At 40.8% G+C, this 16,341-nt stretch overlaps 1 protein-coding gene across 3 annotated transcripts; it reads right to left on the reverse strand.

Moving 5' to 3' along the window:
* Positions 1-973: 973 nt before the first annotated feature.
* On the reverse strand, positions 974-11,971 carry lrwd1 (leucine-rich repeats and WD repeat domain containing 1). Of its 3 annotated transcripts, none has more exons than XM_024393894.1 (16): positions 11,953-11,971; positions 10,486-10,572; positions 9,984-10,218; positions 9,761-9,880; positions 9,420-9,566; positions 9,177-9,272; positions 8,591-8,938; positions 8,249-8,381; positions 7,363-7,469; positions 6,975-7,185; positions 5,462-5,534; positions 5,128-5,268; positions 4,927-5,021; positions 4,472-4,639; positions 4,088-4,194; positions 974-1,809 (listed from the first exon to the last, which is right to left on the reverse strand). In XM_024393894.1, the coding sequence occupies exons 2-16, from the start codon at positions 10,563-10,565 to the stop codon at positions 1,657-1,659; spliced, it is 2,214 nt and encodes a 737-aa protein (XP_024249662.1). In that variant the 5' UTR covers positions 10,566-10,572; positions 11,953-11,971; the 3' UTR covers positions 974-1,656. The 3 variants fall into 3 exon arrangements, with proteins under 3 accessions (XP_024249662.1, XP_024249660.1, XP_024249661.1); XM_024393892.2 differs by lacking the exon at positions 11,953-11,971 and adding an exon at positions 11,056-11,182; XM_024393893.2 differs by lacking the exon at positions 11,953-11,971 and adding an exon at positions 10,708-10,904.
* Between the last annotated feature and the right edge of the window lie 4,370 nt (positions 11,972-16,341).

Below are 16,341 nucleotides of genomic sequence, written 5' to 3' on the forward strand. Positions count from 1 at the left end.
GTTTGTCAGAAGACGTGTTGGTTTAACCAATCGCAGAGACGAGAGGCGGGAATAGGGTATTTCCACTCCCACAATTTACTGGTAACGTTACTGAGGGAGCAGGAAGAGCACACAATGTTCTTTTCCATGTCAATGGATGTTATATATATATATATATATATATATATATATATATATATATATATATATATATACAGAATTTATTTGGCATAGTCCAATACAATGCAAAGGATTATGCTAAATAAGTTAGTCACCAGTTGAGCAAAATAAAGAAAAATAAAATAAGAGCCACTACTTTGTTTCTCTCCATGTAATTAGTGTACCATGATATACATTGAATGAGGTCAAAATGTTAAGCACATTTCACCACAAGGGGAAATGTGCTTAAAAGGAATTGCTCAAGCACCAGTGAACACATTTAGGTTTCCCCCTCGAATAGATACACTGAAATTACAAAAGTGTTGGCCTATGTATGTATACCAAGAATGGAGTTACAAGTGGGAAGATGGTTTTTACCACATACAAATAGGAACATTTGAATTGACGGCCCTCCAACTGGTAATTACTTGTGGGAAACTCATCTATCATCTCTGAGCTCCGACATGCTGAACTCTGATGTCACATATGAAGGAAAATACCTCATAACAGCATTTCTGGCAGTTAAATGTAATAAAACATGTATAAAAAGTAATCTATTCATGTTTTTTGAAAACTATAATTTATTTGCGAGCACAATAGCTGTACTTTTAGTTCATGGTTGCCTCAGCTTGTTTTTTTTTTGTAACCATTTCTCAACGAGTTCCTTCCCACTTGGTTATCAACGCAGCATTATGCTGGTTTTCAGTCAGCTTAATTCTGATCTTGTGCCAAATTATTAGCAAAATATCTGATCTTATTGGTAAAAACTCCAATTAGTGGCAAAAGATCAGAATTGGGCTGCCTGTATAGCCGCATACAAAAACACACTACACAATTGAAATTTAGGACATCAATCCCATTTAATGTGTCAGATGTTCTTAATGTAAATCATATCCACCAACACTCGAAAAGGCCATAATAATCTGCATGTACAATCATGCATTGCGGTTGAAACAGTTCAAACATCATTTTGATCATACGTTTCCATGTCAGTGGATAAACTGATATTGTATGTATAATTTGGGGAAAGAAAATGTTTACAAAAACAAAAATCACATTAGACAATCTAACTGAATAGTAAAAGTACAATTAGTACAGTTGTAAAAATAAAAAGGTAAAAATGCAAATACATCCAATCTGTACAGGCATCACACATGAATTTCAGTATATGTATATTCTTATTCATCTTCAGTAAAATGAATATCGCTGCATCAAAATAGACTACATCTAATAGATGCTGGCGAGGAGGGGAGTTAAAATTAGGGCTGGTACGTTTAAGCCAAGTGGTAAAGTGAGAAGTCAATAGTAGAGAGTGAGGTCAAACAAAAACCAGAAAGGGGCCAAGTCCAAGCCAAAGCAAATTCCCAATAGCATTGAAAAAATTAATTTCCTTACTGAACATCACTGCCTTGAAAGGGCAGTCTTGATAGGTTGAAGTGATACCAGTAAAACCTACCCAGTATTTACACCCATCAGTGAACGTGGGAAAATTAACCCGGGAGAAGTTGTGTTTGGTCCTCAGGAAGACTCCGTTCTTATCCACACCACTGCCATGTTCTTGTCGCTGAGGGCCACCAGGTATCTGAGCTCAGGGTCCATGGCCACACTGTTGATAGGGGGACCTTCCACTGGGCCCTGTCCATTCCTCACAGGTAACGGCCAAGCCAGGATCTGCAAAGCCCCAAACTGCTTTAGTAGGTAATCTAATTACATGGAAAACATTCGATGACGCCCAGAATATAATTTCAGTGAGAAATTATGACATAAGACTGACCGGTTGTAGACTAGAGGGAAAGATGAAGGGTGCCAAAGCAAAGCCTGTCAATTGCCCACCATGAGTGGCTCAGGGTTTCCGTTAGGAAAATATGGCACCAGACATTTGCCCGGCAGCATTTTAAATTTACCACACATTTGTGAAATTTACCAGACCCATATGCATTGGGTGCGTAACCTGATTAGGGCATCCACCCAGCACGGTTAAAAATATTTGGCAAATAGAAATCAAACTGGTTGGACATCAGAAATATATGAGGTTGAGGGTAGACGAAGGACAGGACTAAAAACAAACAAAATATAACTATTGTAAAATAGATTGGGTCCGTAAAATGTATACAGTATGTATAAGCTGGAAGTAGAAGCCGAAGTGTTGTTGTTCATTAGTTTATTCCAATTATGGGAGGGGGTGGTAGGGTTAGTAGAACAATAATAAAAGGAAGATATATATTTTTAAAGATATGTATATATACAGTACCAATCAAAAGTTTGGACACACCCACTCATTCAAGGGTTTTTCTTTATTTTTACTATTTTCTACATTGTAGAATAACAGTGAATACATCAAAACTATGAAATAACACAGGGAATCATGTAGTAACCAAAAAAAGTGTTAAACAAATTAACATATATTTGAGATTCTTCAAAGTAGCCACCCTTTCCTTGACGATTGCCAAGAGTGTGCAAAGCTTTCTCTCAACTAGTTTCATGAGGTAGTCACCTGGAATGCATTTCAATTAACACACCTGCCTTGTTAAAAGTTATTTTGTGGAATTTCTTTCCTTCTTAATGCGTTTGAGCCAATCAGTTTTGTTGTGACATGGTAGGGGGGTATATAGAAGATAGCCCTATTTGGTAAAATACCAAGTCCATATTATGGCAAGAATAGCTCAAATAAGCAAAGTTTGCACTTAGTGGGACTATCAATTGTTTTTCAACAGGACAATAACCCAACACACATCCAGGCTGTGTAAGGGCTATTTGACCAAGGAGAGTAATGGAGTGCTGCATCAGATGACCTGGCCTCCACAATCACCCAACCTCAACCCAATTGAGATGGTTTGGGATGAGTTGAACCACAGAGTGAAGGAAAAGCAGCCAACAAATGCTCAGCATTTGTTGGAACTCCTTCAAGACTGTTGGAAAAGCATTCCTAATGAAGCTGGTTGAGAGAATGCCAAGAGTGTGCAAAGCTGTCACGGCAAAGGGTGGCTACTTTGAAGAATCTCAAACATATATATTTTGAGTTGTTGAACACTTTTTGGGTACTACATGATTCCATATGTTACTTCATAGTTTTGATGTTTTCACTATTATTCTACAATGTAGAAAGTAGAAAAAATAAAGAAAAACCCTTGAATGAGTAGGTGCGTCCAAACTTTTGACTGGTACTGTATATACAACACATATATGGGGGATAGAAAATGATGCAGACAATTACATTGATGGAAGCTACAATCAATCTGCAATATTAAAGCTGATCTACCACCCCAAAAAATCAAAAAAATAAATAAATAAATAAATAAAAAAAGGTTTGTGCCTTTGTCTACTAGACAACGAAAGAAAGTTGATAAAACAATTGCCTCCACAGATATGGTCTGATTTTGGCTAGGCAAATGTTTTTCCATCGACTGGTATTTCCACCAATTAATAGGCTAAAAAGCATTATTATTTTGCAAAGGGATTTTTTCTTCTTTTTCCGGACAATTGACTGGTTAACAGAAACCCTGGAGTGTCTCAATATTTGGTTCAATATGGCTCAAGTTAGATGGTGACCATCTTTGCCATTCATTTAAGATTGAGACATGTAGCTGGATCTACACAACAGATGGCTAGGACATGGATAATTACCTTGAGTAACCTGTACCCCCGCACAATGATTCAGTACTGGTACCCCTTGTATATAGCCTCGGTATTGTTATTTTGTGTTACTAAATAAACTAAAGGAAAAGTAAATATTTTCCTAACTATATCATGAACTGCATTGTTTGTTAAAGGCTTTTAAGTAAGCATTACACGGTAAGGTTTACTACACCTGTTATATTCGTAGCTTGCGACCAATAAACATTGATTTGATTAATCTCAACAGGAGACCACATTTAAGGTCTGAAAACTTCTGACAAATGTTATTTTGGAGTAAACTATCATTTTAATAAGTTGTTTCACTAATAAGTACCTCTGTGGCAGGAATTGCTTTGCCACTCCTAAAGTTGGCCTTGAGGTCTGTTACATGGTACGTCCACAGTCTCCCTCTTTCGTCACCACACACCACATAGCCTTTACCTAGGAAAGAAGAACATACGCTCTCATTCACATTAAACTGTTTTATACAATAATGGTTTTGATGAAAACAATTTTACTATCTTCTTTCTTAGTCAACGGTTGTGGGGGTAATCCCTTCAATCGTGCCTTTATGTCTGAGTTAGAATTTTAAGACTATGGGTTCGATCAATGCCATTTACACATTATGGTCTTGACTGAAAAAGTTGCATGCTGGAACATGCTATGACATGCTGTGTTGTGACATGTTGCCGTGTTGTTGTGACATGCTGTGACTCACTGGGGCAGGTGTTGAGGGACAGGTAGGGGATGTCCGTGCTGGACCACTGCAGCTCCACCAGGATCACAGCACATACCTCCTTCTTCTTCTTCTTCTTATTGGGCCGCTGGGCTCGCGTGTCGTTCCAGCTCCACAGGTAGATCGAGCCCTGCATGTGGCTCTTAGAGGCTGAGAGGGATAGAAAACATGTGGACAAAGTGAGGAGGAGGAAAGGGAAAAAGGGAAAGGAGAGACGTGGAGGGAAACGAGAAGGGGGGGATGACTTCCAGGGTTAGCGCTTGTAAATTAACAGGCTCATGCTAGATTTATTCTAATTACATCAAACCCAATATCCCCTTCTAGGGATCTATAAAGTTGATTGAATTCCAGTCAAGTCAAATAAAATCGGCCTAAGTCATAAAAGACAATCTAATAACAGGTTCAGTGTCAGATCAAAACAGGAGCAGTTGACTCACCGACGACATCGTTTGTGAGGAATCCCAAGCCATCAATGGTGTGGTAGTCATGGTCCTTGTCATACACAGGGAATGTGATCTCCATCTCCTCAGACCTGTAGAGGGAAAAGAAGACCGTGAGTTGACGCTCAGGCAGCAGTCCAACTTTCAATGTCTCTCCACGCAGGCACACACAGACAAAGACAAACTACAGATCCTCACCTTTTCTTGGGGTCTTTGTTGAGCTGGATGTTATAGCTGTGCAGCCCCTTCTCACAGGCAGCGAGGAGGTGTGTGTCTGGGGTGGCAGGGGGTAGGCAGAAGTGCAGGGGTGTGGAGGTGGTCTCCAACACCAACAGCTGACTGTTGGGCCATAAAATGTGTTAACACCAGGGCAGAGACATCAGACATCAAAATCTCTGAGCATAATGACATGGACAAGTGTCCACTTTGTTACCATTGTTATACATTTTGACTCAATACTTGCAAACCAAATTAAATTTGCCCACAATATCAACAAAAAAACTAATATAAAGCACCGTCAGAGTGGACTCACGTGACTTTGAAATTGTAGTCGCTGTCCACTCCGCCAATGTCCCACAATAATATATTTTTATCGTACGACCCAGCTGGGGGGAAAAAAGAGAACGTTTGAACGAGGGAGCATACATACAACATATCACATTACATCACACTCATTTAGCATATGATTCTCATTTGGACTTCAGGTCCAGAGTAAAGTGCCACCTCAAAACGTGCAGTTTGGCACCTTGTGACCCTTCTATTGGAGTATGGAACCTACAACCATGATGTTATGCTCCAACCAACTAAGCTTAGGAGACAACAAAATAAATACACTGAACAAAAATATATACAACATGTAAAGTGTTGGTCCCATGTTTCATGAGCTGAAATAAAAGATCCCAGAAATGTTCGATACGCACAAAAAGCGTATTTCTCTCAGATTTGTTTACATCCCTGTTGCGAAGCATTTATCCTTTGCCAAATGAATCCAGCCACCTGATAGGTGTGGCATGTCAAGAAGCATATTAAACAGCATGGTCATTACACAGGTGCACCTTGTGCGGGGGACAATAAAAGGTCATTCTAAAATGTGCAGTTTTGTCACACAACACAATGCCACCGATGTCTTAAGTTTGAGGGAGCGTGCAATTGGCATGCTGACTGCTGGAATATCCACCACAGCTGTTAACAGAGAATTTAATGTTCATTACATTACCATAAGCTGCCTCCAACTATGTTTCATAGTCCAACCGGCCTCACAACCGCAGACCACGTGTAACCACGCCAGCCCAGGACCTCCACATCCGGTTACTTCAACTGTGGGATTGTCTGAGACCACCCAGAAACCGTCTCAGGGAAGCTCATCTACATGCTAGTCATCCTCACCAGGATCTTGACCTGACTGCAGTTTCGCTTCAAAACAGACTTCAGTGGGCAAATGCTGACTTTCAATTGCCTCTGGCACGCTGGAGAAGTGCTCTTCACGGATGAATCCTGGTTTCAACTGTATTGGGCAGACAGCAGACAGTGTATGGCACTGTGCTGTTTGCTGATGTCAACGTTGTAAACAGAGTGGGGTTATGATCCAGGCAGGCATAAGATACGGACAACGAACACAATTGAATTTTATCGATCCTGAGGCCGATTAACGTGCCATTAATCCACTGCTATCAGCTAGTGTTTCAGCATGATAATGCACACCCCATGTCACAAGGATCTGTACACAATTCCTGGAAGCTGAACATTTCCAGGTCCAGGATGTGAAGGAGATGTGTCGCACTGCATGAGGAAAATGGTGGTCACACCAGATACTGACTGGTTTTCTGATCCACGCCCTTACCCTTTTTTTTTTAATGGCATCTGTGATCAACAGATGCAAATCTGTATTCCCAGTCATGTGACATCAAAGATTAGGGCCTAATGAATTTATTTCAATTGACTGATTTCCTTATATGAACTGTAACTCAATCAAATCTTTGAAATTGTTGCATGTTGAGTTTATATTTTTGATCAGTGTAGAAGATAAACAGGAAGTGGCCACTCACTGAAGAGCAAGTTGCCCTGGCGGGGACTGAAGCAGAGGATGGAGAGGGCTTTGCGGCTGGCTCTGAACTCTCCGTACGCCATGTTGGCTCTGGGGTGAAGCAGTTTCACCAAGCCTCGCTTCCCCCCTGCCGCCAAGATACTGCAGGGCCGCATGCCAACGTTGCCCTTCCGTGACATCAGTACAGTTGACCATGCCAGAGAGAAGAACTCCTGATGGGTGGAATCATAAATTAACATTTTAATCCCCATTAATTCACCATTTATTTTGTTTTCTAACATGGAATGTGCATTGACAAACAAGAACATGGTGGGATAAAGTATGATGTTTTCCAACACGCTAAATTGCCCTATCAGGAAAAACGGTACATGCGCAGAAGCAGGACTGACCTCACCAGGGACCTTATACTTCTTCATAACCAGTCCAGTCTCACAGTCGATCAGGCACACAGACTCTCCTCCACACGTTGCCACAATACGAGTCGCACCATTCACATCTACAACATGACAGGGAGAAGAACACAGGGTTTGCTAGAGCAGATTATTTTTAACACCATTTCTGTGGAGTTTATCATGATTGCATGTTACTCCAATTTATACTCTCAATTTGCTTATAACCCCCCCCCCTCCAAAACACATTCAGACAGTCGTGAAGAGGGCATGACAAAGCCTATTCCCCTTCAGGAGACTGAAAAGATTTGGCATGGGTCCTGAGATCCTCAAAAGGTTCTACAACTGCACCTTCGAGAGCATCTTGACTTGTTGCATCACTGCCTGGTATGGCAACTGCTCGGCCTCCAACCTCAAGGCACTACAGAGGGTAGTGCATACGCCCAGTACATCACTGGGGCCAAGCTTCCTGCCTTCCAGGACCTCTATACCAGGCGGTGTCAGAGGAAGGCCCTAAAAATTGTCAAAGACTCCAGTCACCCTAGTCATAGACTGTTCTTTCTGCTGCCACACAGGAAGCAGTACCGAAGCGCCAAGTCTAGGTCCAAAATGTTTCTTAACAGCTTCTACCCCCAAGCCATAAGACTCCTGAACAGCTAATCAAATGGCTACCCAGACGATTTGGCTAATCACTTTAATAACTCCACCTATATGTACATATTATTACCTCAACTAACCGGTGCCCCCACACATTGACTCTGTACAGGTACCCCCTGTATATAGCCTCGCTTGTTATTTTACTGCGGCTGTTTAATTATTTGTTACTTTTATTTTCTAAAAATTACATTTGATTTGAGACCCCATTGAAGGACAGGACAGTACTCACCTCCATTGTAGTCTAGCGGGGGCTGGAAGGAACAGGCCCACAGCTGGGTGCTAAAGTCATCAGGGCTGTCCTGTTTACTGTGACACTGCAGGACGTGAAGAGGCTGCAGACTCACTGGCTCCTGTGATGAATGCTAGAGGAGATGGAGGAGAGGATAAGGGGGGGTAGAGTGGACAGGGTGGGGGATGTATTAATGTGTGAGTTCCTGTGTTAATCAATTAAAAGCTAATGGCCACATGATGAGCAACCATCAAGTCTCCAGCTAAAGTCACACCGTATCTTTATTGAGCGTAGTACTAGTATGTGCTATACCAAAAACAAACCAAGACTAGAAAATCATACCTGAGACTTGGTGCAGATTACTTTCCCAGGCATCTCGTGGACCTCTGTGGACCGCTGTTGCCTGGCAGACTTGCGAGTCCGTTTGGCCAGTGGCATGTCTTCTTTGGACTGATGTTGCTTCTCTCTCAGGCCGTTCCTGGGGGTCACCAGGAGTTTGGACTGGCCCCTAATGGGGGTGGCTGGGATCTGTGCTGCCTTATGGGTCCTTGGCGTGGTGCTGATGGGCCGCTCTGCCTTATGAGGGATGCTTTGCAGACGGCTTGACCTGGCTATTTTCTGAGGGTTTAGGGTTACGTCGCATTTGACAGCCGAGGCGGAACGCTTCCTCTTGGCTGGGAAAGGAAAATTCTGAAAACATGGGGAAAATCTATAATATCATAAAGGAAAGGTACACAATTAATCTATAAGCTTTGTAAAAGATTTGTCCATAAACTTGATCTATTTACCATCTATTACAAATATTTATGATCCAAACACAGCATTTGGAACATAACCTGCTTAAATAATAACAACCCTTTGAACATAAACTCTATGAAAATAATTCAGAGCAGGATGCTCTGTATAGTAATGAGTATTGAATACTTACACAGTTCTCCTTTGTATCAGCAGGCTCCTCTGTATCTCTGTGCTCTTCATTTGGCTCGGTCAAAGAGCGAAGGTGCTCTTTAGCTATCATCTCCACCTAGAAGCCAGTGATACAATGTCAGAAACCTAAACGGCAATGTCAGAAGCCAGTGAGAGAATATGCATGGTTCCAGTTGTACTCCGATAAAATAAAATCATTGTCCTTATAAGGAAAAGAGAAATGTAATAAGCAGTTAAAACCTACCCTCCATTTTGTGTAGTCGGTCAGAGAGCTGGGGCCATATTTCACCTTATGACGCACCGCACTGACAAAATCCCTCTCCACAATGGCTAGTTTCTCTGCTGTTCGGTGGTCAGGGAGTGAAAAGCTGGTCTCCCACAGCGCTAATACCTAGAAACCAAAGAATTCAACAGAATTGGTCACTACTTTGTAGCAAATTATGCATAACAGTGCTTGTTTGATGAAAGACACAAACGGTTATTAGGTAATGACTATTTTTATCAGTTCATTTTTAAGCAGGTAAATGGCAAACTATAATAAAGTGCAAAGTGTTTAGGAATTAATTTGAATACAGTGGCTCATACCCTCTTCCTGAGGTTCTCACTGTTGGCATAGCGTACATGGTTGGCTGTATTGCTGATATCCTTCCCATTGTAAAACCTCAACATGGGCAGGAGGATTATCAGCTTGTAGTTGTCATTGACCTGCGAGACACAAGCATTAGCAATGCGTACCAATGGGCAGTCATTGTTAGTAAAATGGAGATATGAGAATGACTGAGAAACAAACAGAGCAGTGGATCCTCACAGTGATGTAGAGGTTGTCCTCCATCCTCAGATCCTCCAGGGTGGTCAGTGTGTCCAGAGTGGTGACATCTTCCATCTCATTGTTGGTCAGGTCCAGAGAGCGTAGGGAGGGCAGGACTAGCCCGGAGGGCATCTCCTGAAGTCTGTTCCCAGACAGGTCCAACTGTTCCAGACAGCGAAGGCGAGAAAGCAGGGGGACAGGCAGGTCACTGCTCTTCAGACCGAGCTTGGAGAGACTTTATGGGGAAGCACTGGGTCAGTACTAGCAACACCAGATAAAATGGTAAAATAGACATGCTTGGCCTACATAACAATTTCTCTAACAAGGTATTCAAGTAGTTCTACTCTTCCTCAAAAACTGTTCCCATAGGATTGAGACAAAATACATATCCATTAAAACAGACTTAACATGGTCTTCAGACATACATTATGCTGTGACAAAGCCATTCTCCACTCCTAGTTTGATAACATTCAAGTCTACAGAGGAACCAGCCTTTACTTACTTTAGTGTCTTTACTTGTTCCAGTTTGGTGTTTTTTGGAGTGCATCTCTCCAGCAGTAGTTTCTCTGTTATTTTCCCCATGTCTAGTCTGTACAAGCAAAGAGTAAAAGTAAGCAGTGTTCAGCTAGTTTGGTCATATATACAGTATGTATGGTCGCAGACAGCTAGGGGCGAGACTATCATCTGCAGTAGGCGATCGAAACTTGAATGTGAGAAAACCTACAATGAGTAGAACGATCACGTGGAAGTTCGAGCAACATAGATTTGCATCACTGTTTGACGTCTGTACTTTGCGAAGACAATTAGGCGTGACAAAATTGACAAAGGTCGCGCATCCATTAACTGTTGATTAAGTGTTTCTTTTGTTACAACTAACTCGTGTGAAACTTGTCACAATTACTATCGAAAACGATAGCTGCCAGTAATTACGCTCGTGCTACGTTGCCACTCAAGCTCATTGATATTCAAATAATGTCAGGAATTGCGGTTGTAACTATAATTATGCTTTAATTATGACTAAAGCAGTTAATTCAACTAGATTACTTATTTAGTAGTATTAAACTATACGTACCAGAGCACAGTAGAACCTCTAACTTTCCCTCGAAATAATTGACAAGCCAGTCATATGGGCTTTCATCAACTTTCCATCCGGTAAGAGCCAGAGAGCCGCCATATTGAGTGTGGCAAAGTATATTTTAAAAAACGATTAAGAACCTTTTTAAACATGACCCTTGCCTTTTGTGGTTTCAGGATGGGTGAAAACGGTGAGAGTAACCAGAAGTGGTCTTGTAATACTTGTTTGTGTTTTTGCTGGCCAGAGGGAGAAGGCGCTCCGCGTTAAACAAATGGGGGCAATAAATGTGAATTGTTTTGCTCTCAAGAAAAGGGCCCCATTGAAAGGAGTGATTACTGGGGTAGCGGTAAATGTAAAAGTTGACCAACTAAATGGGAAGATTCCCGGTGTTTGTGATGCTCGTTGTTTGGTGCAACGCAGACAGGGTGGCATGAGTGGTGAAACAGTCATTGTCTGTTCTTTTGAGTTTTGATGTTGAGTCTTTGAACCGACAAAGTGATTTAAAGTGAGTCTTTGCAAGACAAAATTAGAATATATAAGTTATCATGTACGAACTTTTGTGCCAAATACATTACGTTGTTAAAGGTGTCAAGCTTATGGGCATGTGATAGCAGTGTATAGGAGGGAGATTCCTAGGTGTGAGAAGTGTGCAGAAGGGCATAAGACAAAGGAATGTGTAGCATTGGGGAAAGTAGTGGTATGTGTTCATTTTAGGGGTGCCCATGGGGCTGGGGATCAGAAATGTCCCGTGCGAGAGAGGCAGGTTGAGGTTTCCATGGTTAGAGTAGTGCAGAAGTCTAGTTAGCCTGCTAGTTAACTAGAGCTACTTGGAACCCTACTAATTCCCCGACTGGTCTATCGACGTCACCGCACGAAGAGGCAAAACAGACTCACCCCCATCGCGACGTCCCCCAAAGGCTAACTTTCTAGCCCCTGCTATCTGCTTGCTTGCTAACCCGGCCTGCTAACTGCTAGCTTGTTTAGCCCCGGCCTACTAACTGTTATCTTGTTAGCCTGCTAATTGTCTGAATCGCCGTGTCCCCAGCCAGCCCAACCACTTACTGGACCCATATGTTCACTTGGCTACGCATGCCTCTCTATAATATCAATATGCCTTGTCCATTACTGTCCTGGTTAGTGATTACTGTCTTATTTCACTGTAGAGCCTCTAGCCCTGCTCAATATGCCTTAACCAACCATGTTTTTTGTTTTTTTATCAACTTTTTTTTTTATTTTTTTTATTCATAATACGAATATCAACTTACATTGCTACATCAAACATGTCTAGCAAACCAAACACAGGTATTAACAATGCTCAAACATACAAAAAATAAACAATTTAAGAGCATTTATATTCACTCTGAAAATATCTTATTATAATGATTCATGAAGATGTTATTCACTAGGGTTAGTGTTTTAATAAGATAATTAAATTCAATCAGAAAAATTGGTAATTTTGGTATAGAATTTTGGAATTTTGTTTGTGTATAAAGTATTTGGCAACAAGAATAAAAAATAATGAACAATCATTTCAGTGGTTTTGTTATCATTGCAATAGTAACATATATGTTTTATGTTAAAATTATAGGCAGTGTTCATAATGGTAAATAAGTACTTTGCAAGGTTTTCCCAAAATTCGGACACAAATTTACATTCAAAGAACAAGTGAGACAGATTCTCACCTTCTTCACCGAAAACGCAGATATCATCAATAACCACAAATTTGGACATCATAGAATTACATGGATATATCTTATGCAAAATGTTGAAGTGCACTTCCTTAACTTTGTTTGGTATACAGTATTTGTAAGGTCTTAACCATGCATTTTTCCAGAGAATGTCAGGAATAAGCATGTTCCAGAAAAATGTTCCCCTCGGTGTAAGTTGGTTTTGTGAATGAAGAATTTGTCTTCTATATTTATTACAACAAGATTTCTCAAGTAAGCCCACGCCTTCCAATCTGAGTTCTGGATAAACTTTGTGATCATTCCCAAAATTAAGATGACTTTTCACAAGTGTAGTTAGACCACTAGGAATGGCTTTGATCACAGAAATAAACTCTCTGAAAGGTATTAGAAACTCTTTCAATGTTATAAATTGTTCATATGTGAGAATATTACCCTTGTCGAAAATATCAAGGACAAAGTCAATATTCCTCTCATGCCAGCTGGGGTAGAACAATGACTTATTCCTTACAGTTATGTCTGAATTATTCCACAAAAGAGCTTTATGAGGGGAAAAATTGTGCAGGAAACATATTTTCCAGGCCAGTAAAGCTTGTTGGTGAAACCTAGCCAATTTAGCAGGTAATCTTTCAGTAAAAATTGAAGACCTCCCAATTTATTAAACACATTATTTGGAATGAAATACCATATTGAATTAGTATCGAGCAAACCTTTTTTCAACCAGTTTATGAAAGTGTTATTTATGTCAACAAAGTCCAACACTTCTAGACCGCCTTCAGCTCTTTGGTTAGAAAGGACATATATATTTTTTTAGTTTGTGAGACTTGTTTTTCCAGATGAAGTCAAGAAAGGTCTTATTGATCTCTTTACAAGTAGCTGGATTTACACATAACGATAATGAGGGGTACACAAAACAAGACAGTCCCTCTGCCTTGGACAGAAGTACTCTCCCAAGTATAGAAAGATCTCTTTGTAGCCAATTATTAAATATATTTTTAGTTCTCTTAATTTTCGGAGAGAAATTCAAATGTTGTCTGACTAAGTGGTTTTTTGACAGATGTATTCCTAAATATTTAACACAGTCCTTTACAGGAATATTTTCAATTTCTTTATCATCAGAGTCAAATAAACATACAATTTCACATTTAGAAACATTCAGTTTTAATCCTGATGCAATAGAAAATGCAGTTACAGCATTAAGGGCATGTGCGACCTGGTCTTTGTCTCTTGAGAAAAGAGTAGTATCATCAGCTAGTTGTCTCAGCCTCCAGTATTTATGCTGCAGTAGTTAATGTGTCGGGGGGCTAGGGTCAGTTTGTTATATCTGGAGTACCTCTCCTGTCCTATTCGGTGTCCTGTGTGAATCTAAGTGTGCTCTCTCTAATTCTCTCTTTCTTTCTCTCTCTCGGAGGACCTGAGCCCTAGAACCATGCCCCAGGACTACCTGACATGATGACTCCTTGCTGTCCCCAGTCCACCTGACCGTGCTGCTGCTCCAGTTTCAACTGTTCTGCCTTATTATTATTCGACCATGCTGGTCATTTATGAACATTTGAACATCTTGGCCATGTTCTGTTATAATCTCCACCCGGCACAGCCAGAAGAGGACTGGCCACCCCACATAGCCTGTTTCTTCCTAGGTTTTGGCCTTTCTAGGGAGTTTTTCCTAGCCACCGTGCTTCTACACCTGCATTGCTTGCTGTTTGGGGTTTTAGGCTGGGTTTCTGTACAGCACTTTGAGATATCAGCTGATGTACGAAGGGCTATATAAATAAATTTGATTTGATTTTGATTTGATTTGAGTTGGGAAATTTTGATTTCTTTGTTAAAAATGGTTAAGCCATACATATTTGCATCATTCAGAATATCTAGAGATAGAAGTTCCACAACCAAAATAAATAAAAATGGCGAAATTGGGCATCCCTGTCGTACACTTGTGTTGATACTAAATCTTTTGGAAGTATTAAGGTTTAGTAGCACAGAACTATATATATCTTTGTAAAACATGCAAATTACTTTAATAAAATGCTCACCAAATCCAAAAAGTTTAAGAGACCTAAAGAGAAATTCATGTTCAATTGTGTCAAAGGCTTTACAGAAGTCCAGAAATAGGACAACTGCATCTGAGTCAATTGCATCTGAATAATCTATAAGGTCCAAGACTAAACGAATGTTAGAGCTTGTGACGGCCCTTCATAAATCCTGTTTGAGTCTCATTTATAATGGTATCTATTCCTTTCTTTAATCTTTTGGCATAAAGCAGAGCAATCAATTTGTAATCAGTATTTAATAAAGTAATTGGTCTCCAATTGTCAATGAGAGAAGGGTCTTTATCAGGCTTCGGAATCAGTGAAATAAGGCCTTGTTTCATAGTGGAGACCATTTCCCCTTTTTTAATGCAATCTTGAAACATATTGAAAATCGGGTCTTCTAGTAACTCCCAAAACTGTCTATAGAATTCAACTGACAGGCCATCAGGGCCAGGTGATTTCCCTTTTTTCATTGAATTCAGAGCCTCTCCAATTGACACAGGTGAATCGCAAACTGAGTGGAAATCATCCTCAATTACAGGGACATAATTCTGAATGTGGCAAATGTAACTTTCTCAACCATCTTCCTGAAATTGAGAGTTGTAAAGGTTTTCATAAAAGGAATTGACAAATGATGATATTGTAATGGGATCTTTGCATAAAACATTGTTAATTTTGAGTGCAGTTATAGATTTTCTTTTGTAGTTTCTCTTTTCAAGGTCCTATAGTGCCTCGCTCCACTCCCACCCCCCAGGTGCTCTCATTTGTTGACTTCTGTAAACGTAAAAGCCTTGGTTTCATGCATGTTAACATTAGAAGCCTACACCCTAAGTTTGTTTTACTCACTGCTTTAGCACACTCTGACAACCCAGATGTCTTAGCCGTGTCTGAATCCTGGCTTAGGAAAACCACCAAAAACCCTGAAATCTCCATTGCTTACTATAACGTTTTCCGCCAAGATAGAACTGCCAAAGTGGGCGGTGTTGCAACCTACTGCAAAGATCGCCTGCAGAGTTCTGTATTACTATCTTAGTCTGTACCCAAACAAATTGAGCTTCTACTTCTAAAAATTCACCTTTCCAGAAACAAGTCTCTCACTGTTGCCGCTTGCTATAGACCCCCCTCTGCCCCCAGCTGTGCCCTAGATACCATATGTGAATTGATTGCCCCCCATCTATCTTCTGAGCTCGTGCTACAAGGTGACCTAAACTGGGACATGCTTAACACCCCGGCCATCCTACAAACTAAGCTTGATTCCCTCAATCTCACACAAATGATCAATTAACCTACCAGGTACAACCCCAAATCAGTAAACACGGGTACCCTCATAGATGTCATCCTAACTAATTCGCCCTCCAAATACACCTCTGCTGTTTTCAATCAAGATCTCAGCGATCACGGCCTCATTGCCTGTATCCGTAATGGGTCTGCGACCAAACGACCACCCCCCATCACTGTCAAATGCTCCATGAAACGCTTCTGTGAGCAGGCCTTTCTAATCGACCTGGCCGGGGTATCCTGGAATGACATTTACCTCATCCCGTCAGTAGACTATGCCTGGCTATTCT

Source organism: Oncorhynchus tshawytscha, linkage group LG30 (genome assembly GCF_018296145.1).
Source record: "Oncorhynchus tshawytscha isolate Ot180627B linkage group LG30, Otsh_v2.0, whole genome shotgun sequence".
NCBI lineage: Eukaryota > Metazoa > Chordata > Actinopteri > Salmoniformes > Salmonidae > Oncorhynchus > Oncorhynchus tshawytscha.

Bases quoted from the DNA above. Each gene is read 5' to 3' on its own strand.
- lrwd1 (XM_024393894.1), bottom strand. From the start codon at position 10,565: ATGGGGAAAATAACAGAGAAACTACTGCTGGAGAGATGCACTCCAAAA. The intron at 5,269-5,461 runs GTGAGTCCACTC...ATGGCCCAACAG, and splicing joins GACTACAATTTCAAAGTCAC to TCAGCTGTTGGTGTTGGAGA. The intron at 4,640-4,926 runs GTGAGTCAACTG...TATCCCTCTCAG, and splicing joins CCTCACAAACGATGTCGTCG to CCTCTAAGAGCCACATGCAG.